The sequence below is a fragment of the Cebus imitator genome, unplaced genomic scaffold (assembly GCF_001604975.1).
Source record: "Cebus imitator isolate Cc_AM_T3 unplaced genomic scaffold, Cebus_imitator-1.0 Scaffold130, whole genome shotgun sequence".
NCBI classification, from domain to species: Eukaryota; Metazoa; Chordata; class Mammalia; order Primates; family Cebidae; genus Cebus; species Cebus imitator.
Window position 1 is genome coordinate 3,731,592 of NW_016107445.1, and position 13,254 is coordinate 3,744,845.

Sequence of the window (13,254 nt, forward strand, 5' to 3'; positions counted from 1 at the left end):
TAAATAACTGATTTCTCTTTTGATAATGTCTTTTATTTCCCCCAAATCACATTGCAATGATTTGGCATCACGTAAGAGCAAAGAAATAGGTGGTCAGAATAAACAGAAAACTCCACTGATTAGAAAGAAGAAATCGGTGATAAAATTTCTTTCATTTACCACTGGTTCTTGTTTTTCAAAAATGAGAACGTTTAGAGATTTAGCAAAAGCATTATGCATCTCCATCTGCTTTCCATGTCACGCAAGAAAGACAGATACTACTCATTACAAATAATTTTTTAAGGGATGGAAGGAGGAGGAGGAAATTCAGAAACTATTTATTTGAACATATTGAAAGACAGCACAATTATGCTGTTTTAAAAGACATGTACAATTTATTATTGTAAGAATTTTAAGGTTTTTAAAATGTTTTGCTATTCTATATATTCTAAATTGTATTTATATCCATGTATTATACTTGTGATAAGAATATACAATAAAATTTAGAAGAAATATAAATGGAGAATACTATATGAAAGCAGAATAGAAAATTTCTCAGAATATACTGATATTAGCTATCAAATGCATGCAAGAAAATAGTTTCTATTTTGATGAGATTAACTGAACATGAATGAGTCAGTTATAGGTTCTCTACAAATTTGGTAATGTCTTATTAAATATTCATGATTTCTTTAGAAAATAGAATAATAAGTTCTTCAAAATATTTTAGCTTTTTAAGTTCAGGATCTTGGAGGGAGAGTAAGAACAAGAGCGAGGGTAAAAGACAGAGAAGAAAAAAAAAATTTATCCCTTAAAGTGGCGCGATCTTGGCTCACTTGAACCTCTGCCTCCCAGGTTCAAGCAATTCTCCTGCCTCAGCCTCTCAAGTAGCTGGGATTATAGGCACCAGCCACCACACCCACCTAATTTTTGTACCTTTAGTAGAGACAAGTTTCACCAAGTTGGCCAGGCTGGTCTCAAACTCCTGACCTCAGATGATCCACCCACCTTGGCCTCCAAAAGTGCTAGATTACAGGCATGAGCCTCTGCGCCTGGCCTGGAATTTTAATGCTAGGTTCTCCAACAACAATACCAAATGTTAACAAATAATATTAGTGTTATTAACATGGTTTTTTGTTTGTTTTGGACCGTCTTACTCTCCTCCAGGCTAGAGTACAGTGGCATAATCATAGCTAACTGTAATCTCAAACTCCTGGGCTCAAGCAATCCTCCTACCCCAGATACCTAAGCTGGGACTACAAGCACACACCATTACCCCAGCTAATGTTATTTTTTGTAGAGACAAGGTCTCACTGTGTCGCCTAGGCTGATCTTGAACTTTTGGCCTCAAGTGATTCTTTCCTAGGCCTCCCAAATGCTGGGATTACAGGCATCAGCCGTTGTACCCAATGATTTATCTTAATTATTCATAATTATTAATAGTTATTCCAACACCTTACAGTTGTACAGTGTTCTGCAGTAGTACACATATATCTATTTTGATCTTCACAACAATTTTTTCAGTTAGGAGTCCCCATTATTTCACAGAAGAAATTGAGGCTCAGTGTTTCAATCATAAAACTCATAGCCAGTTTTAAAAATAGATATTCTGATTCCCAATCCAGCTTTCTTACTCTGCATCATTTTGTTTAAGTTTAAAAGCTGCCAGCAGGGTGCGGTGGCTCACGACTGTAATCCCAGCACTTTGGGAGGCCGAGACAGGTAGGTCACCTAAAGTCAGGAGTTCAAGACCAGCCTGACCAACATGGTGAAACCCCATCTCTACTAAAAATACAAAAACTTAGCTGGGCATGGTGGCGGGAGTCTGTAATCCCAGCTACTCAGGAGGCTGAGGCAGGAGAATTGCTTGAACCCAGAAGGTGGAGGTTGCAGTGAGCGGAGATCGTGCCATTGCACAACAGCCTAAACCACAAGAGCAAAACTCTGTCAAAAAAGAAAAAGAAAAAAAGCTGCCAACTACAAACAAGTTAAGTTCTCCTGAAACATCTTGGTCAGTACAGTGCTGTGAGGTACATTTAATTTAATAGTAATTTTCCACACATCAAAAATATGAATGATATTACTTGCCTATGTTTTACTTAATAGGAATGAGCATACAGCGTAGAAGTGATTCATAACTTAAAAAAATTCCCTTGGCTTGACTACTAAACAAAAATACATATTTCTCAAGCTGAGAAACGACAGCATTTTCTTCTGTGTTTTGAAAATGTTTCTTGACTTTATCCTCTTAGTATTTTTTGGACTTTAAAATTTAATAATCCTATTTGGTATAATGTCAACTTCATCTAGTTATTTTTATATATTTTTAGTAAGATATTCCATGGTTCTTGAGAAAGATTCTTATAAAACAGCTCTGAAAGAAAAACATTATTTTGGTAATAGCTTTATTGAAATATAATTCACATGCCATAAAAATCAACTGTTTAAAGTACAATTCAATATTTTTTTAGTATATCCACAAAGTCATGCAGCCATCCCCATAGTAAATTCTGAAACATTGTTAGCACCTCCAAAAGAAATCTTAATACCCTTATGGTGACCCTTCATCCTTCTATCCCTCCAGCCCAAGGCAACCACAAATCTACTTTCTGTTTGTATAGATTTACCTATTTTAGGCATTTTATATAAATATAAGTATACCCTATGTGGTGTTTCGTATCTGACATCTTTAACTTAATATAATGCTTTCAAGGTTCATGCACATTGTAGTATGTGTCAATACTTTATCCTTTTTTATTGCTGAATAATAGTTATTGTACAGATATACAACATTTGTTCATCCACTTAGTTGATGGACATTTATGTTGGTTTCCATCATTTGGCTATTATAAATAATGCTGTTATGGACATTCATGTACAGATTTGTGTGTGCACATGTATTTTCATTTCTCTTGAGTGTATCTAGGAGTGGAATTGTTGGATCATATGGTAACTCTATATTTATCCTTTTGAGGAACGGCCACACTGTTTTCCAAAGCAGCTGCACCATTTTACATTCCTACCAGAGAGAAAAACACTCTTTTTGAGAGAGAAATGATGAAGCTATATACACTTAATAAAATGTACTTAATAGCACATTATATATAGCTCTGTAGTAACTGAAAAGTTTCACAAATCTATATTTCCTTCTTTCTTATAGTAATTTGTCCTACCCCATGAATACCTATGAAATTAAAAAATAGCTCTGGAATTACCTAAGTAAACTATTTATAAAGCTGACTTACTGAAGTCAATTTCTTGGTGAAGATACACACAAATTTTAATAATAAAAATATAAAATATGTGGTACTTTGTTAACACTTGATATTTTCATTTCTTGTTGGTCACTATTGAAGGTATTACAGTATTTTCATGGTAGAATATATTACACAAATTTAATATTTGGAGAAAACTGGAGAACCTAATGATCTCAATGAATGTTCAAAAACTGTTTATAATCTAAGAGTCAGACTAAGTATCTCAAACTCATCACATTTTAAGCCCAGTAATTTACAGAAAGTGTATACAAGATCCTGCCAGTTCCAGCCAATTAAGTCTAATAGATACATGGGTCACTGATTTGAAATTCTTCCCTTCTTTTTTCCTGTGGTAATTTCAGTGTGTGTCTCTCTCTCCTTCCCCAAATCCAGACCAGTATTAATTACACCAAATGAAATGACTACAAATCAAATATACATAGATATAATTTGTCGAGGTACTATCTGCAACACAGGTCTGCTTTTACATTATCCCATAAATGAGTCTATATATTCCAGGAGAATGCTCCAAATGAACTTAAAAATAAGTTTAGTGGACAAAGAACTACAGGTTAAGTTCCTATCCATTTATAGGGGCCCAAGGCTAAGACAAAGTTCTGTCCTCAAGGACCATATGAAAGACAGAATATGTTGTGCAAACAGTACATTTATTGTGCAGTGAAATTGGGAAGCCACGTGCTGTCGTGTCATAGTTGTAGGTAGTTTCTCCAAAATAGGAACAAGCACATGTGGTGGTTTCATTTCACTCTATGTCTCAAAAAAAAAAAAAAAAAATTACAATTGGGCAGAATAACATCTCACAATTTTTTTTTCTCTTTCTGAATTTTTTGTTTCTCTAGAAAAGCATGTGGTTTTTGTGGGACAGAGAATGGAGAGAAAAAAAGATTTTCTAAAATAAAAACCAATTTATTTTAAAAATATATCTAATGTACTAGAAACTGAGAAAGGAAATATTTTAAATCTCTGGCCATGAAAAGAAACTCTTCCATTGTTTCACTCAGTTGAAATAGTATATTCTCCCCAAGTCACACAATTGAAACATTTTATATACAAGGACCCCTAATGGTCACTGTTAGCATTCCTAGTGCCACCTTTCGGCTCTAAGATCCTTGTTTCCTGATTCTTCAGGAACTGAACCATAATGCCATTCTCCTCACTTTGAGACTCTGCCATCACTCACATTTTCTCAAGGCTTTAGGAACTGTATACTGTTCGGCCTTAAAAAAGAAATAAATTCTGTCATTTGTGGTGACATGGGTGGAACTAGAGAACAATGCTAAGTGAAATAAGCCAGGCATGGAAAGACAAATACCACATGTTCTCCCTTATATATCAAATCTAAAACAACGGAACTCAGAAGCAGGGAGCAGAACCACCATTCTACCCTGAAGAGGCTGGGAATAGGAAGATGATGGTCAAAGGGTACAAAATCTCAGATGAGAGGAATTTCTCTTTTTAGTTCTATTACACAGCATGGTGAATACAGTTCATGATAGAGTACTGTATATTTAAAAATGGATGAGAAAGTAATTTTCAAATGTTCTCATCACAAAAGATATTAAGTATTTGAGGTGATGGATCTGTTAACTAGCTTGATTGAGGTATTCTGCATTATATTCAGGAATCATAACATAGTTTTTTACCCTACAAATTTATACAATTATAAATTGCCAATTTACAAGTAGTAGTAGCAGCAGTTAGGTTAGTTGGTCAACCTTCTGATCCTATAAAGGGTAAAGAAACATTTTAAGACTCTCCGCTACCAAACCTGAGGCTGTTCCTCCCAACAATACTTTGTTCTCCAGTGGACATTATTCAAGCAAGGATAATATCCCAACAAGGTGTCAGGAGTTGAAAAGTGACAACCATATGAAGAGCCATATAATCTAAAATATCCTCCCTGTCATTCTTTCTTGGGTCTTCTTTATAAGAATCCCATAGTCACTCCTGTTTCCTCATTCGTAACATTAATTACCCTTTAAAGGGTGGCTGGGGGTGGGGGGAAAGGGGGAATGGACTTAAATTTCTTAAATGCCTACTGTGCCAGACACAGTAGTTACATCATTTAACCTAAGAGGCACAACAATGTTGCAGATGAAGAATGAGAGACACAGAAGTTAGGTAACTTATTGGCCACTGTCATACAGCCAAGCGTATGCATGTGCTCTATAATAATTCCTCTGATTCAAACCCTTGCCCAGTTACCTCAGGAAAACCTCTCCCTGTTATTTCTTTCAGTTCCTTTGTTAATCAAATCAAAACACAACCAAAATAAAAATGCTTTAAGGGCAGCAGTTGTGATATTCTTTAAGCCAAAAGAAAGCTACATGTGGTGAAGGAAAACTATACCTAAGAACTTCCATATACATTTCTGACCCTGAAAGTTGATTTTAGAATATTTCTGAAACTATCATTGTATCTCCTCTCTCAAACAAATCTGTTTGTCCTCAGACTCCAACATTTATAATAAAACACTTTCTAATTTAATGTTACTTTGATTACCAGCACTGCAACAGTACTTTTTCCAACATGTTATTCTTCCCTAGGGACTGAGGTCTTTGCAGTGCAGGCTAGCAACCCAAAGCACCATTTACAACTCTGTTTCTGTGAAGAAAAATGCTTGGAAAGTTCCAAAGTGCCAATGCACACATACTTGCAGGACACAATATTTTAAGTTGGGGACAGCTAATATTTATGAAATGTGCTCAAAGCAAAAACATATCTTTCAACAGGAGCCTGCAGGAACAGACGGCTCCCGCCATCACCGCCCCTGGCACCCACACCCCCTCAAATAAATGTGATTGGAATTCTATAAAAAATAATCTGCCATTCAGGCAGTTCCAAAGTAAATTGGGGAAGAGCAAAAACATGGAATCAGAAATATAACAGTAGACTCCAATCTGCATACAAACAACATTGATAGTTTCCGTTAAAACTGGTTAATTTCCACCTTAATATAGCTCATGTAAAATTCAGAGTGTCCACTAAGTATTGAAATTTCAAGATTAATATTCACAATGAATCGTTTTTTACATATTACATTCAGATTTTTTTTTAAATAAGAGCAAGGACCTATTTTAACCTAAAATTTGAAGACAATTAGAAAATCTCCTATTAAAAGATTTTATTAGAAATCTAACTTGTTGGAGAACTTCAGTCACTATTTATATGTTTATTACTATACATGTAGATTAAATTCATTTTTATTAGATTATGTTTTAAGAGAACAAATATCCTCAAAATGATTCTTCCATAAACTTTAACTAGCACTGCCTAGAAATTTCCTACTAAGAAATGCTTTTGCGCTTTTTGAGAAATTATAATTTTATAAAAATATAAATTTACCAGTTTTATAAAAAAAATTGCCAATTTTTCCTCCATAACTCTGCTCATAATTATGACTATATTTCATTTTAGGCATGTTAATATAAAAATTAAATCTATCTTTTGGTAACTTTTTTTGAAAGCAGAAAAATCTAAGCAACCAAATTTATCGGGGGATTTCTCTGCAGCATTTTGGGGTATCACTGATGACCAGGTGTTTTAAAAATTAGTTGATTCTAAAGATATAATCTTGAAAGACAAAATTTACGAATTATCAAAGAAACACACAGAGAGATAAGTATTGAAAAAGGAAAATGTAAGAATTAAGTTTGCAAGCAAACCTGCAAAAATTGAGTCATACTTCAAAAGGACTAGCTGGCCAAATTAAAAAAACATAGCAATTATTTAAAAAAAAAAAAATCCACAAAATTACTAAGGTTCCTAGGTTTACATTAGACCATCTGTAATGAGAAAACAGCATTTTCAGCACTATCATTGCATTCATAAAGATGGAGACATTACCTTTAGGTAGATGTTGCCAGGGAGTCCAGACTTAAGGGACAAAGTCAAGGTTTTGTTACTTGAAAGACAAGAACCAATCGCCTTTACTTTGATCTCAGGGTACAAAGTACTTTTTTCAATGGTAGAATGTCAAGTGCTTTGTAGTACTGAAATCAGAGGAAAGTGTCAGATTTTGATTCTACAAAATGCACATTTTTACTTCTTGCCTATTTTCTACTCCTCCCTTACCATGAGCACACACTGCTTTATGTAGTTATTTTAAAGACAATGCATAGTTAAGTTGATTGGTATGCCTCTTCAGATACTTTTTTTGTGAATTTTTCAAATTTGCTCTGGCCCAAATATCAGTGTTCCCATATAATTATTGTCCCGTGTAATGTTCACAGATACTCTTTGATATGTACCTATAATCAACCACCCATATTAACTTCTTCTTTAATATATTATAAAAGCCAGGCTGCAAGTATAATAACCCTGTCATATAAGAAATACAGAAAAAAAAAAATCTTAAAATAAGCTTCATGATGAACTTAAAAAGAGTAGCTACTTTAAAAGATTTAGAAACAACACAAAGTTTTTAGGGGAAAAAAAAAAATCCTTAAACCCCCGTACTAAATTTTGAATGTTTCCACTACAGAGGTTAAATGCCCAAACTGATTTGGTATCAAAATTAAAGTGTCAGAAATAGAATTAAGTTATAACTTTTCTTCATCACCATTTTATCATACATTTAAAAGTGGAATTAATAATATTAATTTGAAATGAAGCTTCCAAATATTTATGGGGTTATAATTCCATTCTTGAAACATAATTTTTAAAATAATAAATCATTACAAGAAAGGATGATCATAAAGAGATTAGCGTTTAGCATAGTTAACAGTTCCTATTTATCTATCTATTCAAGAGGTAACTTCATTTTAAGGATGTTGTTAGAAACAATATTATTTCACAGTCATTCAAACTTTTCAGCTTATGCACAATCTACAAATGTATAATCGTTTGAAATAAAAATTGCCTATCATTTTTAAAAAAAATCATTCTTGTTTTCTTTTTCAGTCCTTCTGAACTTATTACCCTGCTTGGATATGCTGCACTCTTCTGGGCATAGAATTTCATAGCAGGTACCCAAATAACCAAGCCATAAAGCTAGCTTTATCAAACAATAATTTCCTATTAACAAGAACATTGAGCGTATGACTGACTCATTTTACACAAAACAAGTAGATGACAAATGATAATAATTAAATAAAATTTGGTAAGGGTTTGTGATTACTTTTCTATTTTCTCATACAGTTTAACACCTGAAAACAACTGCATTGGAGGCACCTTCTTGAAAGGTGCCAGCTGTTTTCTCTGTCTTAAGCACACACAGAACTAACGTCAAGTTTCCAGAGAAGGGTGAGGATGAAATTAGGCGGCTACAAACCAGCTTTCAGAAATGGGAAGTCAGTCAACGTCTTCCTCTCTGATAACCCTGTATTTGTGGAGCAACGGGGGAATTACGAAAACATTTTGGAAAATAATTTCTATTGGACCAAGTCCTCACTTCGCTGGAAGTAGCCGGATCCAAGAGTCAATTTCAACACAACGCTCGACTTACTGCTCGAAGCTACCGCAGCATAAAACTCGTCTTCGAATGGAAAATTTGACCAACTGCTATGAGGTAAATGAATAGTGAAAGTAGGGGTAGGTGGGAGAGGCAGACAAGTTTTTTGGGGTTTTTGGTTTTTGAAGGAGAAGGCGCATACGAAAAAAGTCCTAAACAAGCAGAGAACCATTTCTCTCAGGATGTAAAAGGATGTTAGACCAGAGGGCTCAGAAGCTCCCAGGGTCACGGCTCCCCTAACCCAGGGACTCGGGGTTTAACTGCTACCGGGCACCTGGGGAATCCCGGCCTTGGATAAAAAGAGGGTAACTGGAGTCAAGCCGTGCTTCAGAACCACCCAGTGCCAGGGATTCCCTGCGAGACCCCGCTTTTCCCGGGACCCCCTCGGGAGCGTCCCCGACCGCCCCACGCGGGTCGGAGGAGGAGGAGGCAGGGAGGTCCCGCGCCAGCCCAGGCGCCTCCCGGGGCAGTCGGGGGTCAACCACCCCGGGAACCCGGGGCCGAGGCCGGCGCAGGATAAACTCCCCGGACCCCGAACTCCGCCTGCCGCTTCTCGGCGCTGGGCCTCAGCCACGGGTTCAACCGCCCGCCTCACCGCGGCTCCCGCCTACCTCGCGCCTCCCGGCCCCGCGACCTCCCCGCCGCCGGCCGGGCCCTAACGAGGCTGAGCTTCCCGTAAACTCCCCGCCCCGCGCAGCCCCCTCCTCGCCTCGGCCCCGCCCCCGCGGGACCCTGGGCGGTGCGTGATTGGCCCGCCGCGCCGTCACTCTCCGGTCGCGTCACCGCCCTCGTTTCCTACCGCCCCGAGACCGGCAGTGAGATTAGTGCTCGCGGGGCCGCGGCGGAGGGCAGCGTGTTGCTCTGCTCGCTGCCACTCGCCCGCAGGTCGGCGCGCTCGCCCACCTGAGCCGCGCCGGGGCTGCGGGGCGGCGGGGCAGGGCGCTCATTCCAGCCTAGGAGAAAGAGGCAGCAGTGTCAGCGCGGAGATGGGCAGCGAGCGAAGTTGACGGGTTCCCCGCCCACGCTGCGCCCCTCCTGCCCAGAGGTGCGCTGCCCCTCCCCGAGGTGCTCGCGCGCTGCCCTGCTCCTGGCCTGCGCGGGACTCCCCCCCCTTCCCCCGGGACCCGAAAACTTCACCCTAAGTCCGAAGCGTGGGCTGCGAGGGCGGAGCCCGGAGCTGGACAGGACTCCGCTCAGGGGGAGTGGTCCTGCGGGGTATCTAGGCGTCGGAGGGCGGAGACCCGCTGGAAACTTTATCATCCTCGCCCTAATTACTACGCTTTACTGTTTTCTTCTCCCCGCAGGGGCTGCAGCCAGTGGTCTGTCGCGCGTGCCTGTGCGCCCGAGGAGCTGCCCCGGGAAGCAGACCAGGCGTGGAGTTGTTCCCCCAGGGGAGACCCGCAGCCCAGCCGAGGGGGTCGGGCGGCCTGGATGCGCAGGACCCAGCCCCGCAGCCGCTGACGCCCAGCAGCGGCGAAGTTTGGCTGCTGAGCGGCTCGGCGCCGGGCCACTGGACCGCCGGAGCGATGCCCGTGGGGGGCCTATTGCCGCTCTTCAGCAGCCCTGCGGGCGGCAGCCTGGGCGGCGGCCTGGGCGGGGGGCTCGGCGGCGGCGGCAGGAAGGGGTCTGGCCCCGCCGCGCTCCGCCTGACGGAGAAGTTCGTGCTGCTGCTCGTGTTCAGCGCCTTCATCACGCTCTGCTTCGGGGCGATCTTCTTTCTGCCAGACTCCTCCAAGCTGCTCAGCGGGGTCCTGTTCCACTCCAGCCCCGCCCTGCAGCCGGCCGCCGACCACAAGCCCGGGCCCGGGGCGCGCGCGGAGGACGCGGCCGAGGGGCGAGCCCGGCGCCGCGAGGAGGGTGCGCCCGGGGATCCGGCGGCCGCCGTGGAGGACAACTTGGCCAGGATCCGCGAAAACCACGAGCGGGCTCTCAGGGAAGCCAAGGAGACCCTGCAGAAGCTGCCCGAGGAGATCCAAAGAGACATCCTGCTGGAGAAGGAGAAGGTGGCCCAGGACCAGCTGCGTGACAAGGCGCCGTTCAGAGGCCTGCCCCCGGTGGACTTCGTGCCCCCCATCGGGGTGGAAAACCGGGAGCCCGCCGACGCTGCCATCCGTGAGAAGAGGGCAAAGATCAAAGAGGTGAGTGGGCCTCGCCAGAAATCCCTCCCGACGGGCCGTGTTTTTCAGGGAGAAACGGCAAGCCTTTGAAACTCTGAAGACTGCAACATTAAAGTGTATAGGGAAATGCAGGTTTGCCCCTTCCACCTGGTGCTGTGTCAAAAGCCCTTTCGTTTGCTGTTTTCAATATCGTAGGAGATGAGGCCAATAAGATCTAAGGTCGAATCTCGTTGCTTTTAACTTGCATGCTGTCTTACTCTGGTGAGCACAAGCCATAGGAGGTAGGTATACATACATGGGCAGGTAATACACGAACCACTTTCTCTGGCAGCTACACGGTTAATCGCCCCACCAGTAACAGCGACAGCACTAATCAGCTTCCTGGTAAGGCTTGGGGACGTGACTTTAAAGTGGAGCTTCACGCGTGATGAAAAGGTTCTGATAGCCAGCCAGCATCCCTCAGGTTCAGCCACGTGGCCCTTGTCTGCCAGGTGGCATTCTGTGTGTATTTTGAGACCTTAAAGGTGAAACTTACGAACTTCCCATCATCTAGGGATACTATCGTTTGCTTTTTTAAAAAATTAAAATATAAAAGGCCAGTCTGCTGCCTCTTGTATTTCTAGTGCACAGTCAGAAATAGGGTATTCCATGTCATGCAACAGGTTTGCCTCCATAGCAGCACAATGTTGACAAACTTAATCCAGAATAAACATGGACTTTGAGACGTCTTTCCTAATTTCCTTCTCATACTTTTCAGATAGAACTTGTAATATGTGATTAGGTAATGACCAGTTTAACGCTGAAGGGGGCCATAAAAAGTAATTTCAGCCTGTCATTTTCAAGATGAAAGTTGAAGGGCCCAGAGCTCCAGAACCAGTTAGTGATGAGTCAGTACTTGAAGCCCGAGGTCCGAACTTCCCCCCAGTCACCAGCCACCATGCTCTCTGTGGACATGCCTCCTCCCTGAGCTACTTCCCTGTGTGAAGCGGTGCCAGCCTGGGTTTTACATATAAAAGCTGTAGGAACCACATTAAAAGCCTGTCATTCCAAATTTTGGTTCAGTTTTCAAAAATAGATTATGAGTGGAAGTAATATTTTTGCCATTTAAAAAAATAATACAGTCTGTGAAAATAAATACTGTATTTTCACAGGTAATGAGGAGGAGAAGTCCCTGATCCCATTTTCAGAGAGTAAACACGTTTTTGAGGTGGTGAAGAGGTATTTAGCTTAAGTGGCTTCAGAATGAAGGCAGCAGGATTGTCATAGGATTTGTGACTTTATGATATAAGACCAGCTGAATTTGGTTAAGCTGTAATTGAGCAAGTTAAAGTGGACTTGGATCCCTTTCAGTTTACTCTAGGAAGAATGCCTTCATACCTCCTGCGCAGGTAGCTTCCTTCCACAGTCCATCAGCATATCTGCTTTTTTGAGACATCCCCCCCTCAGGGACAGAACCCTCCCATATTGGGGGAATGGATTCCACTCTCCAGAACAACTGTCTAGCAGGATTTTTTCTCCATGAAATCCTGCCAGTGCCACCAAATCAGGAAGATGGGACAAAGCTCTACCTCTTACCAAATCCTTCCAGATTCTTTAAAAATATCCAACCAAAATCATAGGAAGTTAACCCCAGATGATCTGTATCTGCTTGTGTTTCTGTTCAATTTGAGCAGTGTAATTCGTACATTTCATGCCTTTGAATCCATATGAGCTGCCAGTTAGTACAAAATCCCAGTTGTCCAAGGAAAAGATTTTAATGCTAAAGATACAGAGATGTTAAGCTGTTGGTACTGACCAGCAGTGATTACAAGCGCATTCAGAGCAGAAACAGTTGGGGCAGTAGCAGTCTCCTCAGGACAGCATGTTAATTATGTGCATATCCATCCCTGATAGATCCATGTTGTCTGTGTCCCTAAGTCACAAGGTCTTAATTAACCGTGTAAACAAGATTTATGTAGCCTGTGTCTAACATCTTAGCACCCAGATGTTTTGAAATTGCTCAGTCTTGCATAAAGTAGTGGAACTAACAGTGTTCTTTAAAATTCCTTGTTGCTGTATGAACCCCAAGAGCCAGCATAATTAGCTTTAGCGTTCAGTAGTCAAAGGCTAACAGGAAGAAATATCTTATGATTTTTCCATCAGATTAGTTCAGGTAGATGTATTTCTTTGTAAACCAAGAAAAAAACAAAAAACATGATGAAAAATGATGCTGTTCTAAAAACTGTGCTCTAAATATTTGGCTTTAGACAGGCAAGAGTGGTTGTCCATTGTTAATAGGGTGCTAGACTTTAACTTTACATATTTGGATTCAGTTTCAAGTACCAGTATGGACTTTTTGTTATAAGTCAGTAGATATTTGCCTTGGTTTTGTTCTTTAACATTTCTGTCTTGCCTTGTCTTTCCTTTCCTTTCCTTTTTTTTTTTTTTT

At 41.0% G+C, this 13,254-nt stretch overlaps 1 protein-coding gene across 1 annotated transcript in view; it reads left to right on the forward strand.

Annotated features, from left to right (window-relative positions):
- The first annotated feature begins 9,616 nt into the window (after window positions 1-9,616).
- The window catches only part of MAN1A1 (mannosidase alpha class 1A member 1), a 184,486-nt gene continuing 180,848 nt past the window's right edge, over window positions 9,617-13,254 (forward strand). The window contains exons 1-2 of the mRNA XM_017541052.2: window positions 9,617-9,754; window positions 10,014-10,847. Of these exons, the coding sequence (XP_017396541.1) occupies window positions 10,236-10,847 (612 nt within the window). The 5' untranslated portion in view covers window positions 9,617-9,754; window positions 10,014-10,235. The remainder of the gene's footprint in view (window positions 9,755-10,013; window positions 10,848-13,254) is intronic.